The sequence below is a fragment of the Pseudophryne corroboree genome, chromosome 1 (genome assembly GCF_028390025.1).
Source record: "Pseudophryne corroboree isolate aPseCor3 chromosome 1, aPseCor3.hap2, whole genome shotgun sequence".
Lineage (NCBI taxonomy): Eukaryota > Metazoa > Chordata > Amphibia > Anura > Myobatrachidae > Pseudophryne > Pseudophryne corroboree.
This window is the reverse complement of record NC_086444.1, coordinates 1,233,310,848-1,233,335,283: the sequence shown is the minus strand read 5'-3', so window position 1 is coordinate 1,233,335,283 and position 24,436 is coordinate 1,233,310,848. Positions and strand designations below refer to the sequence as shown.

Genomic DNA, 24,436 nt, shown 5'->3' with positions numbered 1-24,436 from the left:
TGGCCGTTTTATGGGTGTGTGTGAAAAAACGCTGCCATTTCTGGGAAAAACGCGGGAGTGTCTGAAGAAACGGGGGAGTGTCTGGGCGAACGCTGGGTGTGTTTGTGACGTCAAACCAGGAACGAAAAGGACTGAACTGATCGCAGTGTAGGAGTAAGTCTTGAGCTACTCAGAAACTGCAAAGAAATTTCTTTTCGCTATTCTGCTATTCTTTTGTTCGCAATTTTGATAAACTAAGATTCACTCTCAGTAGGCGGCGGCTTAGCGTGTGCAAAGCTGCTAAAAGCAGCTAGCGAGCAAACAACTCGGAATGAGGGCCACTGTGCAAATCTTTTATCCTGAATAAGAACTGAAGGGGATAATAGGGGTTACTATGATATCCCTGTAATCAGGGACACATGAAATACACAGGTTCTGTGGCTGATAAAACCAGGTGAGCTGCCAGCTTGAATTTATCCAGCCCCAGAACCTGTGTAATTCATGAGCGTCCCTGACTAATGGGATATTATAGCAACCACCATTCTATATACAAATTGCAACTGATGTATTTGACTGATACAATCAGTGGCGGTTCTTGCCACGGGCAAGCAGGACTTTTGCCCGGGGCGCCGCCTTCCGGAGGGCGCTGGCGGCATCCGGAGGGCGCCGCACCGTGGCAAGATCCGCCACTGCTGCCCGCTGTGTCCCCCGTCCGCTGCCCGCTGCCGTCCCCGGCGCCTCCTGTGAAGGGAACTAGACGCTATGCGTCTAGTTTCCCTTCGTGGAGAGTAACTGCTGAGCGGTGCGCGATGACGTCATCGCGCACCGCACAGCAAAGGTCCTCTCCACGAAGGGAACTTGACGTCATCGCGCACCGCTTAGCATTCAAGCGGCGCTTTCAATGTACAGGGGGCGTGACTCACCACGCCCCCTGTATTAGGCCACGCCCCTTCCTTGCCCGGGGCGCTCTGCGCCCTTGAACCGGCCCTGGATACAATCTCTGTACAACGCTGTGGAATATGTGTGCGCTATGTACAAAACCGTTCATAAACAATAATCTGAGTGGGTCCAGTTCTGTGAATGCTCCAAATGTTCTGATTGGCTAGATATTCGTCTAGTCCAGGGAATATTCTAGCATTGTGATTGGTTGATGGCTGGTCTAGAGCACAGGTTCTCAAACTCGGTCCTCAGGACCCCACACAGTGCATGTTTTGCAGGTCTCCTCACAGAATCGCAAGTGAAATAATTTGCTCCACCTGTGGACCTTTTAAAATGTGTCAGTGAGTAATTAATACACCTGTGCACCTGCTGGGTTACCTGCAAAACATGCACTGTGTGGGGTCCTGAGGACCGAGTTTGAGAACCACTGGTCTAGAGTAACCAATGAATGTTGCAATGCCATGATGGCAAAACACACCAGCCAATCATTACGGGTTTGAAAAATGACAGGAGATGATTGGCTGGTGCATTGTCACCTTCCACTTATCACTGCTTTATCTCTTCTCCAGGCTTAATACATCTGCCCCATATATTATATTTCCTGTTATCAGAGGTTACAGAAACTTCCTCATATTGAGCTGCGGAATACGTGTGCGCTATATAAATAACTGTAATACATAAATAAAGGTGAAGAAGAAAAACACAAAGATCAAAACTATCTTTATTTAATAATGTAAATACTGTCAGTAACATACACTGTATCGACACTCTATGGCACTGCCTGGGACCTGCCACAATGATCTCTCTGCTCGCGCTCCCCGTGTATAGGTGAGAATGTAATCCTCCATGATTACAGATGTGTTCTGTTCCGATCATCCCAAACTAGTAACATTATGAGAAACAGGTACTGAGAGGGCAAACTATCAGAAATATATGGCAGTGTGCAGCTGTGATCGACTTGTTGTTACAAGCCCACTGGGGGGGGGGGCAGGTCCAAGTCATTGCCAGGCAACCAGGACACTGCGTCTCTCCTGGCGTGGCAGTCTCCACCCGGGACCTAGCAACGCAGCGGCCGCAATTCCTACTGGGAGCCGCCGGGTGCCTGGCAACCGGGACATCGGGCGCAGATGGCGTTTCCTGTTGCTAGGTAACGCTACGGAAGTAGCTTCCGTCTCTCAGCTGGAATAGTCGGAATATTGTTGTCCCTCCCTCACTGCCGTTTGCTAATTGGAGCAGCGACACTTTATATTGTCTCCATGCCACTCCTTCAGTGCTGGTTATTGTTTACCTTTGCTGTGTAAACCACTGGTCCCTGTATCTACTTTGGTCATTGTCCTGTGGATACTCTGCCGGAATCCCTGTCTGCCAGTGTCCAGTAGTCTGCTCTGCCTGCTTAACCCTGGTCCGGTGAGGTGTTACTATCTGCTGACCACAGTTCCTCGGCTGAGAGCTTACGTACCATCTGCACTGTTAACATCTGCCTAGATGGAGGCTTATCCAAATCAAGCCTTATAATTCGACAGTCATGTGCCTCATTCTCAGCAGTCATTCAGTACAACTTGGGGTCTTCAGACTATTGGGTGAGCTCCTAATGCTAGCGGTATTAAGTCCAGATGGCCCCCTAAGTACCAGTGTACGTGTCCATGACTAAGGGAACAGTGGGGGTTGTTATTGGTGGAATACCCTCTTGAGGGCTATAGGAGTCTCAGCCCAATATCTCTGATGTTCCCCACAATGTCCTGCAAGTCCAAGCATCAGCACACTCATCAAGGCCAAGTGTTTTCTCACTCTACGGGGTAAGATGGGAGATCTATTTAGGATGGGAAGTTGCCCATAGCAACCAATCAGCTTCTACTTCTCCTTTATCTAGCACCTTCTAGAAGATAATACCTGGAATCTGATTGGTTGCTGTGGGCAACATTCCATCTTAAATAGAACTCCCATCTTAGTAAATTTACCCCATCAAGTCCAAAACCATAATTCTAAGCAAGTCCAAGGGGGGAATTCAAATGTTTGAAAAGTCAGTTGGGTGTCTGTTTTTTCCTGTCTACTAGATAGGAAAAAAACAGACACCCAACTGACTTTTCAAACAATTGAATATCCCACCAAGAGTCTTGATGCCAAGTGAGTCCAGGGTTCCTAACACTTGTGTTTGGCTTGTAGTACACAGACCTATTTCCAATGCGCAAGGAAAAGCGACACAGGACAGTTCCCCATTAATTTACCAACATTGCATTTTCTGGACAATTCCCATGGTAACATAGCAGATACCGGCAAATTTACATTTCATACATTTTACAGCTGTTGTCTATCATTCATGTGGTTGAATATCTACCTGTACAAGTATTTAACAAAATTATTATACACCAGTGCAGTGGCTCCTTACAGGAAAGCTCAAAACTCTACTCTCATGACGGCATTGGAAAATGTAACTTACAAAAAAAGAAGAAAAAAGAAATAAGTCAAAATTTTATTTGGACCGTGACATTATGTGGCCTTGAATTGAGAATTCTGTAGATTTTGTTCTTAAACTTCTTTACATTCTGTTCATGCACAATACATACAAATGTCACATTTCACGGATCAGGGAGCAGAGCACTGAACTATGGACACAGTGATTATCAGGAGATTTAGTCTGATTGCCGTCCCGCCATAGGTCCAGTGTACACTCAGATCACCGGAGATGAGAAGAGAGAAGCTGCCGACACGAATAGGAGCCACAATGTTGTACAGTAGATAATATTTGTATTCGCACAATGCTAGCCTCCGTGTCATCGCACTTTCATATCCATCTGACACCATCCGCCATGTCCAGCGCTGAGTTGGAGACATGAAGCCTCACCGGCGGTATCTGTTGGGCGGTAACATCTTCACCTTCCGGTGTCTCTGTTGCTTACGGTTCTTTACCTGGAGCCCGAAGAGCACAAGAAGAATGAGGAAGGTGGAGGAGAGGCGGCTGCTGAGGAAGATCCAGGCTGAGGTGGCCACATCAATGCTGCTGTTGTAACTGGGACAGATACAGTGACCCTCTGTTACCGGTCCCTTCTCCTCCTCCTCCTCCTCCTCCTCCTCCTGCTTCTCCTGCTCATGTCCTGCAACAGGAGACAGATCATTAAACACACAAAACAGAGAAAGTGTAGCTGTCTATAATCCCTGTGGTCTGTGTTAGGCTTAGGGCATAAACCTTCTTCCTTGGTAGCCCTTATTAAACTGAGATATATATATAGAGAGAGAGAGAAAGAGTAGAAGAAGGAGGAGGAGGAGAAGAAGAAGAAGAAGGAGGAGGAGGAGGAGGATTAGTAGAAGGAGGAGGAGGAGGAGGAGAAGGAGAAGAGGAAGAAGAAGAAGAAGATTTGAGCTAAGTCAGTAATAGAAACTGCAAAGGACAAACATCTCAGTGTTCTGTGCTGCTGGAAGTTCTGCTGTTTTGCCACCATGACCTGATCATGGTTGAAGGCGATATACCATCATGAGTAATATATGGGCTCCATGTACTACATAGGCTTAGAGCCACAGTGCTCTGACTTTGTAGCATGAGTAGCAGAGGGAGCAATGCAGCACTCTACATGGCAATGAGTAATGCTTTGTGGGCCCTTATCATGTCCTCCGGGTGGACACAGAGCGTACGGCCATCCAGAGTAGCCGAGTAGCGGCACGTCTTGGAAATTGTATTTTGAATAGAATTTATCTGAAGATCTGCTCAACATCAAATGTAACGAAGATAAAGTATCCAGCACAAAAATGTGTCTGTCATCAACCTCATCTTCTCCAAAACGAACGCCAAACCTGCGCAAAGATACGATAAAGGACCAGCCAATCAGCAGCTAAGCTGTGTTTAAAAAATGACAGTTACAGTAGCAGCTGATTGGCCGGTACTTTATCTTCTCCACTTTATCCCTCTCCAAGGCTTGGTACATCTGCCCCTTGGCGACTTTCATCTCCCTGCTTATGACACCAAACTTACCAGTGCCACTGATCCTCTAAGCCAGGCCTGGCCAACCTGTGCGAAACCACAGATCCCAGCATGCTTTACCAGCAGTGTCCTGTTGTTAGCAGAAATGGAGGTGATGGAGATAGGTGACTAATATAATATTACGCAGACGTATAAGTTACAGATGTAAGTCACAGATCTTGCTGCACAGTTGCTGCAAGACCAGTGAGATGGGAGAGGATTCTCTGACAGAGCAATGGTGATGGCAGCTGCATGACGGGTTACTAGCTCCGCAGTTATAAAGCCTCTGTCAGTAATAAAGGGAATAGAAGGAGCTGTGTGGCTTTATTATAGGAGGTGAGGGAAGTTGTGTGAGAGGGACCTCTTCTTCTTCTCTCTCTCTCTGTGTGTGGCCTCCCGCTGTGCATTCAGCAGCTGGGACGTCGTCTCACATGAAACAGGCAGCAGGTGTCATGGACAACTTGTGAGCTCTGCTGCGGATCTGTGTCTACCTGTGACAGCTCTCATCAGCCCTCAGGCTGCAGAGCAGGGTCCCCAAGGGGCCTTCTCCTACACCGCGCCAGACTCCACTGCTGTGCAATGCTAAATATCCAGCAACAGTATACAGTACATATGGCTGTAGGTAAGTAAATAATAAATAAATAAAATAAAAATACCTGTATATAGTACAACTACTCCTTTTTGATTTATTCTTTAAAAATAAAAATCCAGGTTCAAAGCCAAAACTAGAGTCAGTTCATCCAAAACCATAACCCTCCGATAAAAAATATCACGGAAAATATTTGTTGACCTTTTAGCATCGACCATTTGCATGTTGACCTTTTTACCCTATCAACCTAAGTCGATGTGACCATTTAACTGTTGATCTATTGACCCTGTTGAATTTTTAACCATGTTAACCTATTCACTTTCTATCTGCCTCAAACTGGACTTTCAAATTCTATTTCATGCAGTGATTTACAGTATCAATTACCTCTCCTGCTGGTCAGGTCAGGATTTCTGGCTGTACTTGTATTGTGGAGCTAGTGCATGGGTGCCACCATGTTGCATCTTGTCTCCTCCAGTCAGAATGTTTCTTTGCCTCAGCTGACTCTGGCAGCCAATCTGTGACCTACAGCTCCTATTTAAACCCTTCCTGTTCACCGACACACTGCCAGAGCAACAAGCCACATTGCTGATTTCCTGGTTCTGCAGTCTACACCTGAGATTCCTGTGTCTTAGTGTTGCTGGATTCTACAACCAGCAGCTAATTTGTGCTCCCAAGTACTGTATCAGCACTGCAGTGACCTTCAGCTCTCCAAACTACAGTGAATCCCTGTAGAGATGTGCGGTTTGGTTCTCCAGAAATCCACACCCATCCGAATTTTGTGGATCCGAACTGAACCAAAACCCAGCCGGGATCTATGGAGAATATCTGAACTGAACAGAGTCTCAGTTCGAATCTTCCTGCAGTTCAGAATTTGGATTTTAAATTTGAATTTCAGGTTTTGGAGATTGCAAAAATATCATGATTTTAGCTATTTTTATCAATTTCTAAATTAAAAAAAAAATGTAAAAATCCGGATTCAAAACCAAAACCAGTGCGGGGACGTTTATCCAAAACCAAAACCCTCTCATGAATTAGAACCAAAACCAGCAAAAATTCCTTACGACTTCTGTATCTCTGCATTGCTTGGATCCCATTCCCCTTGCAGCTTTACCTATGTCTCAAGCTCAATGCTGCTGGCAGCTGCACATCACTGATTACAGACCCTCCTGTGCGCCCAGGACGCAGCTCAGTTGTGACCTATTCCCCAATTCTACAAATGTTCATGTGCCATTTTTCCCAGCAAGCCATGTGGCGGCAGCGTCAGGGACTCAGGCAGCCGGAAGAGATGCAGCATCCAGATCAACGGGCATGGACCGGGACCTGCGTCCGACACGGACCGCCTGGTGGACCATAACAGTTACGATGATCGTCCAGTGTGTACGTACAATAGCGTTAATGATGCGTGCCCCCATGGGTCATTACTAGAGATGAGCGGGTTCGGTTCCTCGGGATCCGAACCCCCCCGAACTTCACCCATTTTACACGGTTCCAAGGCAGCCCCGGATCTTCCCGCGTTGCTCGGTTAACCAGAACGTGCCCGAACGTCATCATCCCGCTGTCGGATTCTCGCAAGATTCGTATTCTATATAAGGAGCCCCGCGTCGCCGCCATTTTCACACGTGCATTGGAGATTGAACGGAGAGGACATGGCAGCGTTCTCTCCCTGAACAGCTCCGTAATCTGTGCTCAGTATGCTGCAAATATCTGTGCTCAGTGTGCTGCAAATATCTGTGCTCAGTGTGCTGCAAATAATCTGTGCTCAGTGTGCTGAAAATATCTACGTTCTCTGCCTGAAAACGCTCCATATCTGTGCTCAGTGTAATGCAAATCTCTGTGCTCAGTGTGCTGCAAATATATGATCAGTGTGCTGCATTGTGGGGACTGGGGACCACCAGTATAAGTATATACATGATGTGGCCATTCACTGGTACCTGGTGACAGAACGTATACTGGATTCCCCCATAATGTAACTTTATATCTATCACCTAGTATATACATGATGTGGCCATTCTCTGGTACCTGGTTAAAGAATGTATACTGGATTCCCCCACAATGTAACTTTATATCTGTCACCTATATACAGTACATGATGTGGTCATTCACTGGTACCTGGTGACAGAACGTATACTGGATTCCCCCACAATGTAACATTATATCTGTCACCTATATACATGATGTGGCCATTCACTGGTACCTGGTTACAGAACGTATACTGGATTCCCCCACAATGTAACTTTATATCTGTCATCTATATAATAATTATAGTAGTACAGTACAGTAGGCCATTGCTGTATCTTGCAGCTCTGTGTCACTGCAAGTATCCATTCCATATCTGTGCGGCATTTTTGTGAGCAGTATATATAGTATTACAGTGCAGCATTTTGGTGACTAACAGTATATAGTTGTACAGTAGGCCATTGCTGTATCTTGCAGCTCTGTGTCACTGCAAGTATCCATTCCATATCTGTGCGGCATTTTTGTGAGCAGTATATATAGTATTACAGTGCAGCATTTTGGTGACTAACAGTATATAGTTGTACAGTAGGCCATTGCTGTATCTTGCAGCTCTGTGTCACTGCAAGTATCCATTCCATATCTGTGCGGCATTTTTGTAAGCAGTATATATAGTATTACAGTGCAGCATTTTGGTGACCAACAGTATATAAGCACATGAGGGAAGAGGGCCCTGCTCGTGAGAGCTTACAATCTAAAGGGGAGGGGTAGACAGACATGGGTGACATAGATGGGGTACATAGAGAACGTGGAACAGAGGGTTAGGAATCAGGATGAGATTTGGCTGTGTTTGGTGAAGAAGTGGACCCCCAGAAGGCACAAGTCTATACTTAACATTGCAACATTTTACTGGGCTATGCAGGAGAAAATTAAAAATAGGGGAAAAAAAAAAAGAATCGATAACTTCTACCGCTTTCAAAAAGGTCAATGGAAGCTGAAATAATGGACAACTACCTCATGGAAGCCAGATACAGAATACCAAACAGTACTTAGCAGAGTTAGGAATGAGTGCTTATGAAATACAGTAACATTTTGTCATAATATTTCAGAAACTGCATGGCTGGTCTCTTGCACTCTTTTGCTCTAATACACCACCTGCTTTAGGATTTATATTCAAAAACATTATGTCTCCATAATCCCAAAAACGTCAGTCTTCTTGGAAAGTGGTTTGTACCTTTGTAAGGGAAAGAGAACAAACGTTCTCAAACAACGGTTTCTCAATTTCTTTTTCCTCTGGGAAGGGATTGTGGATTCGCAGGAATATCTGAGCATTTCTGTAATCAGAAAGCAGCGACTTTCTACAAATGTTTACAAATAATTCCAGTGATTTTGTCATTTTCTTCCAGTGATTTGGACCAATAATACCATTGATTAGAACAAATAATTCCAGTGATTTTGTCATTTTCCTCCAGTGATTTGGACCAATAATACCATTGATTAGAACAAATAATTCCAGTGATTTTGTAATTTACTTCCAGTGATTTGGACCAATAATACCATTGATTAGAACGAATAATTCCAGTGATTTTGTCATTTTCTTCCAGTGATTTGGACCAATAATACCATTGATTAGAACTAATAATTCCAGTGATTTTGTCATTTTCTTCCAGTGATTTGGACCAATAATACCATTGATTAGAACAAATAATTCCTGTAATATTGAGGTGTTTGTGTCGCTTAGCTTAGCCATCCAGCGACCACAGTGCACCTCTTTTTCTCTTTTCTTTGCATCATGTGCTGTTTGGGGCCAATTTTTTTAAGTGCCATCCTGTCTGACACTGCAGTGCCACTCCTAGATGGGCCAGGTGTTTGTGCCGCCCTCTTGGGTCACTTTGCTTAGTCATCCAGTGACCTCTGTGCAAATTTTAGGACTAAAAATAGTATTGTGAGGTGTGAGGTGTTCAGAATAGACTGGAAATGAGTGGAAATTGTGGTTATTGAGGTTAATAATAAGATTTTACTTACCGATAAATCTATTTCTCGTAGTCCGTAGTGGATGCTGGGACTCCGTCAGGACCATGGGGAATAGCGGCTCCGCAGGAGACAGGGCACAACATTTAAAAGTTTGACCACTAGGTGGTGTGTACTGGCTCCTCCCCCTATGACCCTCCTCCAAGCCTCAGTTAGGATACTGTGCCCGGACGAGCGTACACAATAAGGAAGGATTTTGAATCCCGGGTAAGACTCATACCAGCCACACCAATCACACCGTACAACTTGTGATCTGAACCCAGTTAACAGTATGACAAACGTAGGAGCCTCTGAACAGACGGCTCACAACAATAACAACCCGATTTTTTTGTATCAATAACTATGTACAAGTATTGCAGACAATCCGCACTTGGGATGGGCGCCCAGCATCCACTACGGACTACGAGAAATAGATTTATCGGTAAGTAAAATCTTATTTTCTCTGACGTCCTAGTGGATGCTGGGACTCCGTCAGGACCATGGGGATTATACCAAAGCTCCCAAACGGGCGGGAGAGTGCGGATGACTCTGCAGCACCGAATGAGAGAACTCCAGGTCCTCCTTAGCCAGGGTATCAAATTTGTAGAATTTTACAAACGTGTTCTCCCCTGACCACGTAGCTGCTCGGCAGAGTTGTAATGCCGAGACCCCTCGGGCAGCCGCCCAAGATGAGCCCACCTTCCTTGTGGAATGGGCCTTGACAGATTTAGGCTGTGGCAGGCCTGCCACAGAATGTGCAAGTTGAATTGTGCTACAAATCCAACGAGCAATCGTCTGCTTAGAAGCAGGAGCACCCAGCTTGTTGGGTGCATACAGTATAAACAGCGAGTCAGATTTTCTGACTCCAGCCGTCCTTGAAATATATATTTTCAATGCTCTGACAACGTCCAGCAACTTGGAATCCTCCAAATCGCTAGTAGCCGCAGGCACCACAATAGGCTGGTTCAGGTGAAACGCTGAAACCACCTTAGGCAGAAAGTGAGGACGCGTCCGCAGTTCTGCCCTGTTCGAATGGAAAATCCGATATGGGCTTTTATACGATAAAGCCGCCAATTCTGACACTCTCCTGGCTGAAGCCAGGGTCAGTAGCATGGTTACTTTCCATGTAAGATATTTCAAATCCACCGATTTGAGTGGCTCAAACCAATGGGATTTGAGAAAATCCAAAACTACATTAAGATCCCACGGTGCCACTGGGGGCACAACCGGGGGCTGTATATGTAGTACTCCTTTTACAAAAGTCTGGACTTCAGGAACTGAAGCCAATTCTTTCTGGAAGAAAATCGACAGGGCCGAAATTTGAACCTTAATGGACCCTAATTTGAGGCCCATAGACAATCCTGTTTGCAGGAAATGTAGGAATCGACCCAGTAGAAATTCCTCCGTCGGGGCCTTCCTGGCCTCACACCACGCAACATATTTTCTCCAAATGCGGTGATAATGTTGTGTAGTCACCTCCTTCCTGGCTTTTACCAGGGTAGGGATGACCTCTTCCGGAATGCCTTTTTCCCTTAGGATTCGGCGTTCAACCGCCATGCCGTCAAACGCAGCCGCGGTAAGTCTTGGAATAGACACGGTCCCAGCTGAAGCAGGTCCCGTCTTAGAGGTAGAGGCCACGGATCTTCCGTGAGCATCTCCTGAAGTTCCGGGTACCAAGTTCTTCTTGGCCAATCCGGAGCCACGAGTATCGTTCTTACTCCCCTTTGCCGTATAATTCTCAGTACTTTTGGTATGAGAGGCAGAGGAGGAAACACATACACTGACTGGTACACCCATGGTGTTACCAGAGCGTCTACAGCTATTGCCTGAGGGTCTCTTGACCTGGCGCAATACCTGTCCAGTTTTTTGTTGAGGCGGGACGCCATCATGTCCACCATTGGTCTTTCCCAATGGACCACAATCATGTGGAAGACTTCTGGATGAAGTCCCCACTCTCCCGGGTGCAGATCGTGTCTGCTGAGGAAGTCTGCTTCCCAGTTGTCCACTCCCGGGATGAACACAGCTGACAGTGCTAACACATGATTTTCTGCCCAGCGGAGAATCCTTGCAGCTTCTGCCATTGCCCTCCTGCTTCTTGTGCCGCCCTGTCTGTTTACGTGGGCGACTGCCGTGATGTTGTCCGACTGAATCAACACCGGCTGACCCTGAAGCAGAGGTTTTGCCAGGCTTAGAGCATTGTAGATTGCTCTTAGCTCCAGTATATTTATGTGAAGAGACGTCTCCAGGCTTGACCACACGCCCTGGAAGTTTCTTCCCTGTGTGACCGCTCCCCAGCCTCTCAGGCTGGCATCCGTGGTCACTAGGACCCAGTGCTGCATGCCGAATCTGCGGCCCTCTAACAGATGAGCACTCTGCAACCACCATAGCAGAGACACTCTTGTCCTTGTGGACAATTTTATCCGCTGATGCATCTGCAGATGCGATCCGGACCATTTGTCCAGCAGATCCCACTGAAAAGTTTGTGCATGGAATCTGCCGAATGGAATCGCTTCGTAAGAAGCTACCATTTTTCCCAGGACTCTTGTGCATTGATGCACAGATACTTTTCCTGGTTTTAGGAGGTTCCTGACTAGATCGGATAACTCCCTGGCTTTCTCCTCCGGAAGAAATACCTTTTTCTGAACAGTGTCCAGAATCATCCCTAGGAACAACAGACGTGTCGTCGGGATCAGTTGGGATTTTGGAAAATTCAGAATCCACCCGTGTTGTTGGAGCACTACTTGGGTTAGTGCTACTCCGACCTCCAGCTGTTCTCTGGATCTTGCCCTTATCAGGAGATCGTCCAAGTAAGGGATAATTAAGACGCCTTCTCTTCGAAGAAGGATCATCATTTCGGCCATTACCTTGGTAAAGACCCGGGGTGCCGTGGACAATCCAAACGGCAGCGTCTGAAACTGATAATGACAGTTTTGGACCACGAACCTGAGGTACCCTTGGTGTGAAGGACAAATTGGAACATGAAGGTAAGCATCCTTGATGTCCAAGGACACCATGTATGTACAGGTTCAGAGATTTTAGATTTAGAATCGGTCTTACCGAGCCGTCCGGCTTCGGTACCACAAATAGCGTGGAGTAATACCCCTGTCCCTGTTGTAGGAGGGGTACCTTGACTATCACCTGCTGAGAATACAGCTTGTGAATGGCCTCCAATACCGTCGCCCTGTCGGAGGGAGACGTTGGCAAAGCAGACTTTAGGAAACGGCGAGGAGGGGACTTCTCGAATTCCAACCTGTAACCCTGAGATACTACCTGCAGGATCCAGGGGTCCACCTGCGAGTGAGCCCACTGTGCGCTGAAATGTTTGAGGCGACCCCCCACCGCCCCTGAGTCTGCTTGTAAGGTCCCAGCGTCATGCTGACGCCTTTGTAGAAGCCGGGGAGGGCTTCTGCTCCTGGGAAGGAGCTGCTTGTTGCAGTCTCTTACCCTTTCCTTTGCCTCGGGGCAAATAGGAATGTCCTTTTGCTCGTTTGTTCTTATAGGAACGAAAGGACTGCGGCTGAAAAGCCTGCGGCTTTTTCTGCTGGGAGGTGACCTGGGGTAAAAAGGTGGATTTTCCGGCCGTTGCCGTGGCCACCAGATCCGATAGACCGACCCCAAATAATTCCTCCCCCTTATACGGCAATACTTCCATATGTCGTTTGGAATCCGCATCACCTGACCACTGGCGCGTCCATAAACTTCTTCTGGCAGATATGGACATCGCACTTACTCTTGATGCCAGAGTGCAAATATCTCTCTGTGCATCTCGCATATAAAGAAATGCATCCTTTAACTGCTCTATAGTCAGTAAAATACTGTCCCTATCCAGGGTATCAATATTTTCAGACAGTGACTCCGACCAAGCCACGCCAGCACTGCACATCCAGGCTGAGGCGATTGCTGGTCTCAGTATAACACCCGTATGTGTGTATATACTTTTTAATGTATTCTCCAGCCTCCTATCAGCTGGATCCTTGAGGGCGGCCGTATCAGGAGACGGTAACGCCACTTGCTTTGATAAGCGTGTGAGCGCCTTATCCACCCTAGGAGGTGTTTCCCAGCACGCCCTAACCTCTGGCGGGAAAGGGTATAATGCCAATAACTTCTTTGAAATTAGCAGTTTTCTATCTGGGGTAACCCACGCTTCATCACACACTTCATTCAGTTCCTCTGATTCAGGAAAAACTATCGGTAGTTTTTTCACACCCCACATAATACCCCTTTTTGTGGTACTTGCAGTATCAGAGATATGCAAAGCCTCCTTCATTGCCGTGATCATATAACGTGTGGCCCTACTGGAAAATACGTTTGTTTCTTCACCGTCGACACTGGATTCAGTGTCAGTGTCTGGGTCTGTGTCGACCGACTGAGGTAAAGGGCGTTTTACAGCCCCTGACGGTGTCTGAGACGCCTGGACAGGTACTAACTGGTTTGCCGGCTGTCTCATGTCGTCAAGCGACTTTTGTAGCGTGCTGACACTATCCCGTAATTCCATAAACAAAGCCATCCATTCTGGTGTCGACTCCCTAGGGGGTGACATCACCATTACAGGCAATTGCTCCGCCTCCACGCCAACATCGTCTTCATACATGTCGACACACACGTACCGACACACAGCAGACACACAGGGAATGCTCTGATAGAAGACAGGACCCCACTAGCCCTTTGGGGAGACAGAGGGAGAGTTTGCCAGCACACACCCAAGCGCTATAAATATATATAGGGACAACCTTAATAAGTGTGTTCCCTTTATAGCAGCTCAAATATTATAAATATCGCCAATAAGTGCCCCCCCTCTCTGTTTTTACCATGTTTCTGTAGTGCAGTGCAGGGGAGAGTCCTGGGAGCCTTCCTCGCAGCGGAGCTGGGCAGGAAAATGGCGCTGTGTGCTGAGGAGAATAGGCCCCGCCCCCTTTTCGGCGGGCTTCTTCTCCCGGTTTTTTTGGAACCTGGCAGGGGTTAAATACATCCATATAGCCCCAGAGGCTATATGTGATATATTTTAGCCAGAATAGGTATATTACATTGCTGCCCAGGGCGCCCCCCCCAGCGCCCTGCACCCTCAGTGACCGCTGGTGTGAAGTGTGCGGAGAGCAATGGCGCACAGCTGCAGTGCTGTGCGCTACCTCATGAAGACTGAGACGTCTTCTGCCGCCGGTTTCTGGACCTCTTCTCTATTCGGCATCTGCAAGGGGGTCGGCGGCGCGGCTCCGGTGACCCATCCAGGCTGTACCTGTGATCGTCCCTCTGGAGCTAGTGTCCAGTAGCCTAAGAAGCCAATCCATCCTGCACGCAGGTGAGTTCACTTCTTCTCCCCTAAGTCCCTCGTTGCAGTGAGCCTGTTGCGAGCAGGACTCACTGAAAATAAAAAACCTAACAAACTTTTTCTAAGCAGCTCTTTAGGAGAGCCACCTAGATTGCACCCTGCTCGGACGGGCACAAAAACCTAACTGAGGCTTGGAGGAGGGTCATAGGGGGAGGAGCCAGTACACACCACCTAGTGGTCAAACTTTTAAATTTTGTGCCCTGTCTCCTGCGGAGCCGCTATTCCCCATGGTCCTGACGGAGTCCCAGCATCCACTAGGACGTCAGAGAAAATACTATAAGATCAAAATTACCCCCAAATTCTATGATTTAAGCTGTTTTTGAGGGTTTTTTGAAGAAAAAAAACACCCGAATCCAAAACACACACGAATCTGACAAAAAATTTTCAGGGAGATTTTGCCAAAATGCGTCCAAATCCAAAACATGGCCGCGGAACCGAATCCAAAACCAAAACACAAAACCCGAAAAATGTCCGGTGCACATCTCTAGTCATTACCGATATTGCCTAGAACATGCAGGTCAATCTGACAATGTACGTAAATATACTAATGTACAGCTGCCGGGATTTGTATTGAGACGCCCCCTGAAGTCCGCACAGCTGACTGCAACATTCTCAGCATTGAAAGCAGATCAAGAAAACATTGACTCCTGGAGTGAGCATATGGTCACTTAGAATGGCCGATGTAACTAAGATGATGGTGCCATTTATTTCTGCGTACAGGATCGCAGTTGCACCCTGAGATGTGCCCCCCTTCATAAAAAAAAACAAAAAACGATTGTGACAAACCTGTGTTTTTGCCTTCACTCACCCACCTAGACCATAAACAGTCCCTGACTCTCAGTGACTCCGTGAATAACCACTGTGAGTGACATCATTGAGGTGCCTTGTGTGTAGATCGTGTGTAGGTGGCCGACAATCGTTCAGATATCGGCGTTGTGTATGACTCAGGCCCAGTGTCTGCACTGTAATCTGCGGGGCATATGCCACACTCTACAGACTAAAATAATTATATTTCTCTCCGTGACATGTTTACACGTAACTGCACCTTTCTTTAGGTGCGTTGTTTCCAGTGATTATTTGGGGTGCATTGCTGCATGACCCCCCACGTGAGTCGCAATGTTCCTGGCACGGGTCGTACAGCAATTATAAAGGACGTTCCTATCGATCATGGCACTGAATTCTAGTATTGAAGAGCAGCAAATGGAAATTACAGTGAAGATGATATATCCAGCGATGGAACCACAGAATGGTTAGGAGGAGATGACATCTACCACCAGAAGAGAGCAGAGCTCGGAACTGGAAGACTCAACAAGTTGAACGGTTGTAAGGTGGTGATTGAAGATCCAGATTTATTGGATCTATTAAAAATTTCAAGTACAAAGAATTATAGGAGGATAAACCTTAACAGACCTGACTCTTGAGTGTAAATGATGGCTTACCTTCTGACTGGACACAATTCTTTGGGACATTGATGAAAGAGGAAACGGTGAGGTTGATGTTGGTGTAGACAGTGAGGTTGGAGTCCAGCACTGATACTTTGTATGTTCCGCTGTCCGTCACCTTTAGGTGTTCGATTTTGAGAGACCCGTTATGGGGAATAATAGTCATCCGTTTCTCAAATCCATTGGGTGGATATATTCTGAAGTCTAGCTCCTTTTTGGAGGAATTCAGTGGTTGTATGGTGCAAATAACCAGCTGGACAGGTTTTGTATCGATGACGAGTTCCCATCTAATCTGAAGCCACTGGATTTCCTTACATATTTTATAGGACACCGCCAGCATGGTGGAGCCATTCTCACATCCTGTCACTTGGGATTGAGCAGCAAAAATGTACAGAGCTCCAACTGCACCTGGAAATAGAAAACATTGCTGTCATCTGGGAGTACTGACAAAGCACTGCACTTATCCCTAGTGCCCTAGCAGGCCCGTCCTTTTCTCTAAGTGTAAATAAGCAAAATAGGGAAAAAAAGCTGTGTGGGGGACTGGGTCCCCTCTAATTGCCATGCATTGTAGCTGCCATTCTCTGATTTCCTTCATACTGTACCTATTGGGAGGGTCCATGAATGACCCACCATTTACGATGGGCTCATTATGGGAGAACAATGTGTTATATGATTTTGTATGTTTTCAAGTTTGTGAGATGCCTACAGAGACAGTAGAAAGTTTTACCAAAAGATTTATACTATAATGAGGTTTTTTGTTTCTTTTGGAGGGTGGTTTTTTGTTTTTTACAACAGTGTGTTTGTCTGTCTACCTGTGTGCATTATCTTTTATATTTTATTTTGCAGGTGCAGTAGAGGTACGGCTCTATCAGCCAGGACATGCATATACTGTATTTGTGGTTCTCCAAGTATGCCATGGCAGCCCTCGAAATTGGGTACAAAAGGGCTGGCTGGCTTAGACCTACAGTGCACCAGTAAAATAGAATATTAATGATATATTGTAACACAATGTACAGTAATAATCCCACCACAGAAGAGTTTGACATGTTCCTAGTTTGAGCAGACCCCACTTCTTTAGGAATACCAGCGCTAGGCAGATTGGCTCTATGGTACAGTGATGTCACGCAGACTGTTCGTACTGCTTTTGTGGCTAGTAAAGTGTCATGCAGGCTAGTGTAAAATCAGGGAGGATCCCACATTCTTCTCCTCTGTCCCCTAGTTAGTTGTTATGTACCGGGCAGACCGTATGAGCTGTCATGTACCGGGCCGACCATATGAGCTGTCATGTACCAGGCAGACCATATGAGTTTTCATGCACCGGGTGAGTAGTATGAGTTTTCATGTATGTGAGGAAAATGTACGTTTTCATGTGCTGGGTGCTCTGTATGAGGTGTAATGCACCAGGCGGACAGCATGAGTTGTAGAGGACCAGGTGGACAGCATAAGTTGTCATGCACCGGGTGGACTGTATGAGTTGTCTTAAACTGGGTGGACAGTATGAGTTGTCATGTGCTGGGTGGACAGTATGAGTTGTCATGTGCCAGGTGGACAGTATAAGTTGTCATGCACCGGGAGGACCATATGAGTTGTCATGTACCGGGCGGACAGTATGAGTTGTCATGTACCGGGTGGACAGTATGAGTTGTCATGCACCAGGTGGACTGTATGAGTTGTCATATACTGGGTGGACAGTATGAGTTGTCATGTTCCGGCCGGACAGTATGAGTTGTCATGCACCGGGCAGACAGTATGAGTTGTCATGTGCCAGGTGGACAGTATGAGTTGTCATGCACCGGGCAGACAGTATGAGTTGTCATGTGCCAGGTGGATAGTATAAGTTGTCATGCACCGGGTGGACAGTATGAGTTGTCATGTACCGGGCGGACAGTAAGAGTTGACATGTACTGGGCAGACAGTATGAGTTGTCATGCACCGGGCGGACTGTATGAGTTGTCGTATACTGGGCAGACTGTATGAGTTGTCATGTACCGGGCGGACCATATGAGTTGTCATGCACCGGGCGGACAGTATGAGTTATCATGCAACGGGCGGACTGTATGAGTTGTCATGTACCGGGTGGACAGTATGAGTTGTCATGTGCCGGGTGGAGAGCATGAATTGTCAGGTACCGGGTGGACAGTATGAGTTGTCATGTGCCGGGTGGACAGTATGAATTCTCATGTGCCAGGTGGACAGTATGAGTTGTCATGTACCGGGCGAACAGTATGAGTTCTCATGTACCGGGTGGACAGTATGAGTTGTCATGTGCCGGGTGGACAGTATGAATTGTCATGTGCCGGATGGACAGTATGAGTTGTCATGTGCCGGGTGGACAGTATGAGTTATCATGCACCGGGCAGACTGTATGAGTTGTCAAGTACCGGGCAAACAGTATGAGTTCTCATGTGCCGGGCAGACAGTATGAGTTGTCATGTACTGGGCAGGCAGTATGAGTTGTAATGTGTCAGGTGGACAGTATGAGTTGTCATGTACCGGGTGGACAGTATAAGTTGTCAGGTAATGGGTGGACAGTATGAGTTGTCATGTGCCAGGTGGACAGTATGAGTTATCATGCACCAGGCGGAATGTATGAGTTGTCATGTACCGGGCGAACAGTATGAGTTGTCATGTACCGGGTGGACAGTGTCAGTTGTCATGTGCCGGGTGGAAAGAATGAGTTGTCATGTACCGGGTGGACAGTATGAGTTGTCATGTGCCGGGTGGACAGAATGAGTTGTAATGTACCGGGTGGACTGTATGAGTTGTCATGTACCGGGATGACAGTATGAGTTCTCATGTGCCGGGTGGAACGTATGAGTTGTCATGTACCGGGCAGACAGTATGAGTTGTCATGTGCCGGGAGGACCGTATGAAATGTCATGTACTGGGTGGACCGTATGAGTTGTCATGTGCCTGGTGGACAGTATGAGTTGTCATGTGCCGGGCGGACCGTATGAGTTGTCATGTACCGGGTGGACAGTATAAGTTGTCATGTACCGGGTGGACAGTATGAGTTGTCATGTACAGGGTGGACAGTATGAGTTGTCAGGTAACGGGTGGACAGTATGAGTTGTCATGTGCCGGGCGGACAGTATGAGTTGTCATGTACTGGGCAGACAGTATGAGTTGTCATGTACCTTGCGGACAGTATGAGTTGTCATATACTGGGCAGGCAGTATGAGTTGTCATGCACCGGGGGACATTATTAGTAGTCATGTGCCGGGCAGACAGTATGAGTTGTTATGTACCGGGCGGACAGTATGAGTTTTCATGTACCGGGGGACATTATTAGTTGTCATGTACAAGGCGGACAGTATGAGTTGTCATGTACCGGGTGGACAGTATGAGTTGTCATGTACCGGGCGGACAGTATGAGTTTTCATGTACCGGGGGACACTATGAGTTGTCATGTACCGGGTGGACAGTATGAGTTGTCATGTGCCGGGCGGACAGTATGAGTTGTCATGTACCTGGCGGACAGTATGAGTTGTCATGTACTGGGCAGACAGTATGAGTTGTCGTGTGCCGGGCAGACAGTATGAGTTGTCATGTGCCGGGCAGACCGTATGAGTTGTCATGTACCTTGCGGACAGTATGAGTTGTCATGTACTGGGCAGGCAGTATGAGTTGTCATGTACCGGGAGGACAGTATGAGTTGTCATGTACCGGGTGGACAGTATGAGTTGTCATGTACCGGGCGGACAGTATGAGTTTTCATGTACCGGGGGACATTATTAGTTGTCATGTACCGGGCGGACAGTATAAGTTGTCATGTACCGGGAGGACAGTATGAGTTGTCATGTACCGGGAGGACAGTATAAGTTGTCATGTACCGGACGGACAGTATGAGTTGTCATGTGGCGGGTGGACCGTATAAGTTGTCGTGTGCCAGGCAGACAGTATGAGTTGTCGTGTGCCGGGCAGACAGTATGAGTTGTCGTGTACTGGGCGGACAGTATGAGTTGTCATATGCCGGGTGGATAGTATGAGTTGTCATGTACCGGGCGAACAGTATGAGTTGTCATGTGCTGGGTGGACAGTATGAGTTGTCATGTACCGGGCGGCCAGTATGAGTTGTCATGTACCGGGCGGACAGTATAAGTTGTCATGTGGCGGGTGGACCGTATGAGTGTCATGTACCGGGCGGACAGTATGAGTTGTCATGTGGCGGGTGGACCGTATGAGTTGTCATGTACCGGGCGAACAGTATGAGTTGTCATGTGCTGGGTGGACAGTATGAGTTGTCATGTACCGGGCGGACAGTATGAGTTGTCATGTACCGGGCGGACAGTATGAGTTGTCATGTGGCGGGTGGACCGTATGAGTAGTCATGTACCGGGCGGACAGTATGAGTTGTCATGTGGCGGGTGGACCGTATGAGTTGTCATGTACCGGGCGAACAGTATGAGTTGTCATGTACCGGGCGAACAGTATGAGTTGTCATGTGCTGGGTGGACAGAATGAGTTGTCATGTGCCGGGTGGACAGTATGAGCTGTCATGTGCCGGGTGGACAGTATGAGTTGTCATGTGCCGGGTGGACAGTATGAGTTGTCATGTACCGGGTGGACAGTATGAGCTGTCATGTGCCGGGTGGACAGTATGAGCTGTCATGTGCCGGGTGGACAGTATGAGTTGTCATGTGCCAGGTGGACAGTATGAGTTGTCATGTGCCGGGTGGACAGTATGAGTTGTCATGTACTGGGTGGACAGTATAAGTTGTCATGTGCCAGGTGGACAGTATGAGTTGTCATGTGCCGGGTGGACAGAATGAGTTGTCATGCACCGGGTGGACTGTATGAGTTGTCATGTGCCGGGTGGACAGTATGAGCTGTCATGTGCCGGGTGGACAGTATGAGCTGTCATGTGCCGGGTGGACAGTATGAGCTGTCATGTACTGTGTGGACCGAATGAGTTGTCATGTGCCGGGTGGACAGTATGAGCTGTCATGTGCCGGGTGGACAGTATGAGTTGTCATGTGCCGGGTGGACAGTATGAGTTGTCATGTACCGGGTGGACAGTATGAGCTGTCATGTGCCGGGTGGACAGTATGAGCTGTCATGTGCCGGGTGGACAGTATGAGTTGTCATGTGCCAGGTGGACAGTATGAGTTGTCATGTGCCGGGTGGACAGTATGAGTTGTCATGTACTGGGTGGACAGTATAAGTTGTCATGTGCCAGGTGGACAGTATGAGTTGTCATGTGCCGGGTGGACAGAATGAGTTGTCATGCACCGGGTGGACTGTATGAGTTGTCATGTGCCGGGTGGACAGTATGAGCTGTCATGTGCCGGGTGGACAGTATGAGCTGTCATGTGCCGGGTGGACAGTATGAGCTGTCATGTACTGTGTGGACCGAATGAGTTGTCATGTGCCGGGTGGACAGTATGAGTTGTCATGTACTGGGTGGACAGTATGAGTTGTCATGTGCCGGGTGGACAGTATGAGCTGTCATGTACTGGGTGGACAGTATGAGTTATCGTGTGCCGGGTGGACAGTATGAGTTGTCATGTGCCGGGTGGACAGTATGAGCTGTCATGTGCCGGGTGGACAGTATGAGTTGTCATGTACTGGGTGGACAGAATGAGTTGTCATGTGCCGGGTGGACAGTATGAGTTGTCATGTGCCGGGTGGACAGTATGAGTTGTCATGTACTGTGTGGACCGAATGAGTTGTCATGTACTGGGTGGACAGTATGAGTTGTCATGTGCCGGGTGGACAGTATGAGTTGTCATGTACTGGGTGGACAGTATGAGTTGTCATGTGCCGGGTGGACAGTATGAGTTGTCATGTGCCGGGTGGACAGTATGAGTTGTCATGTGGCGGGTGGACAGTATGAGTTGTCATGTACTGGGTGGACAGTATGAGTTGTCATGTGCCGGGTGGACAGTATGAGTTGTCATGTGCCGGGTGGACAGTATGAGTTGTCATGTACTGGGTGGACAGTATGAGTTATCGTGTGCCGGGTGGACAGTTTCGGCGGGCTCACCACACTCCTAACTAATGAATGCAATAATATATGTTGTAATTATTATATTAGTTATTTGTTTGCCAGTATCAGCATCATTTCTGTCAGAGCTACACAAGCTAGGAATCAGAGACAGTAGCGGAGCATTTACATGAATTTAGGGAACCAGCAGGGGCCACTGAAATGAGCTGCACGGGGAACTGGTTACCCCACTAGTGAAATACCATTTATCTTCAGCAGGATTTACCGTCATTCCAAACGCTATTATTCATGACAATGCTAAATTCCTTTGTCGTATAAACAACCCTTTATGAAGCTAAGAACACTGTACGCTGTTTACTTAAGAAGTACCGTAATGGTACGCTATCTGCGTAGCGATCGCTCAGCCGTAGGCGAGACGCTCAAGCGTCACGTTCGCTCACGGCCCAGTGATCACAGGACACGTTATTGGTTATGTCTAGGGGAAAGATTCGCTGTAACGTAGCGTACGCTAGAGACCACGAGGAGGTCACCAGCGATGCAGACGCTCACAACACTATACCTTTATGTTAAACCTTATACCGATGAAATACACTGAATACCTTAATGTGAGTACAGGGTGTAAGTGCAACCTTGTGGAACCTGACTATCTACAAAGCTGCATGAGCGTCACCGACGCTCAAATGAACACTTATCACTATAGGAAATACACAGATACTGGTTTAGGTTTCCAAGGCCTATTAACTGTATTATGTCTAATATACTTGTAAAAGGGGATAACAGTACATATGATACACTACAATATAACAGAGACTTCCTAACCACAGAACTAAACAATAAATACAAAAAGACAATACTACACTGACCTAAATGCAATACGATACAATACTATAATACTATAAGGTATTTAAGAGAAAAAGAGGAGAGAGAGAGATAGAGAGAGAGAGAGAGAGATTGGCTCGCAGAAAGACAATGATTATGGAGAGAACTTACGCACAAAGGGTATGATCGCCAGCGCCTCGATATCCAGCTCCCGATTATCAGCAGATAACCGTTGATGAGAGAGTGAGAGCTGGATGTGGTCGGCCTGCCTATTTATGCTCCACACACAATGCAATCTCCTGGTCCTACAATCCCATTGTCCATTGGCCGAAGGAATTCGGCCCTGCATCATAACAAAAGGTCATAGGGTGATTCATACAGGTGGGCTGTGACGATTTCCAACAGCTCAGGTGGGTGGGAAACTGGGTTTCCCGCCGCATACCTGAGTATGTGCAAATCATAGAAATGGACATAAACTTCTTATGTCCATAACTATTCGCACGAGCGATTAATACGCTCCAAACCAACACCGGAATATTGCTAATTAAATACTCTTCCGATGGGTACCAAACACTGCAGTATGATTCCTGTTAAACCCTTCGTACGATGCAAAGAGGGATTCCTCAGCTCTGGGACATTATACTTTAACCAAACTTACAGAAACTATCAAAGGGATCATGATCTATAAACTACATTAATTGTGAACATTTGTAACTAATGAGTCGCACGCTACGATCACATAAACTCTACCGTAAATGCGCATACTGCGCGTGCGAGTGCACGCTATTGCGGGTATGCGCTTCCACGGGAGAGCGTACGCATGCGCAGCACGGACCAGTGTGCGGTGCAAATATGGCAACGTGCATTGAGACATTTTTCTGACTTTGACAGTCCACCCTTTGGCAGTCAATAATAACTGCCACAAAACATTTAAGGAGAAAAATGTAAGTCAGGGGTTAATTGATTTCCATGGTTGGGTAGGGGAGGAGAGAGGAGAAGGTGTGAAGAGGGTATGACCTAGTGAGAAAGCAGGAGCATGTGTGTATGAGTCCATGTTTGGAGGGTCATGTATCATCGTGCCGTACGTGTGGTAGATCAAGCTTCGAGGTATTGCGAAGTATACATTTGAATTCCTTCTTATCCTGTGGTACAGGTCTGTGGATGGGCTGTCAAACTTTACCGAGCTCATTTCGGCTGTAGTTGTAACAAAATGGGGATGCACATTTTAGTTGATGATACATGAATGGGGGAGGTATGTGGTTGCTGATATCTGTGCCTGAATTCCCTATCGTCTATGTGTGTCATTACCTGAGGGTTGTAGAGATGAAGATAGAGAACACTTATGAAAAATGCAATGGTATTCTATGTCAGGGAAATGTACATTCGTCGATTGAGGTCTTGATTGGTGTCGGTTGATTGGAGTCTTCTTCTTTGTGCTTTTGCTCATAAATCGTGAGTAAAGCAAACAACGTCCATGGAT

General features: G+C 47.1%; 1 protein-coding gene across 1 annotated transcript in view; it reads right to left on the bottom strand.

Moving 5' to 3' along the window:
• Positions 1–2,994: 2,994 nt before the first annotated feature.
• Positions 2,995–24,436, bottom strand: part of LOC135030174 (uncharacterized) — a 130,227-nt gene continuing 108,785 nt past the window's right edge. The window contains exons 2-3 of the mRNA XM_063953916.1: positions 16,188–16,598; positions 2,995–4,010 (exon numbers count right to left, since the gene is read on the bottom strand). Of these exons, the coding sequence (XP_063809986.1) occupies positions 3,757–4,010; positions 16,188–16,598 (665 nt within the window). The 3' untranslated portion in view covers positions 2,995–3,756. The remainder of the gene's footprint in view (positions 4,011–16,187; positions 16,599–24,436) is intronic.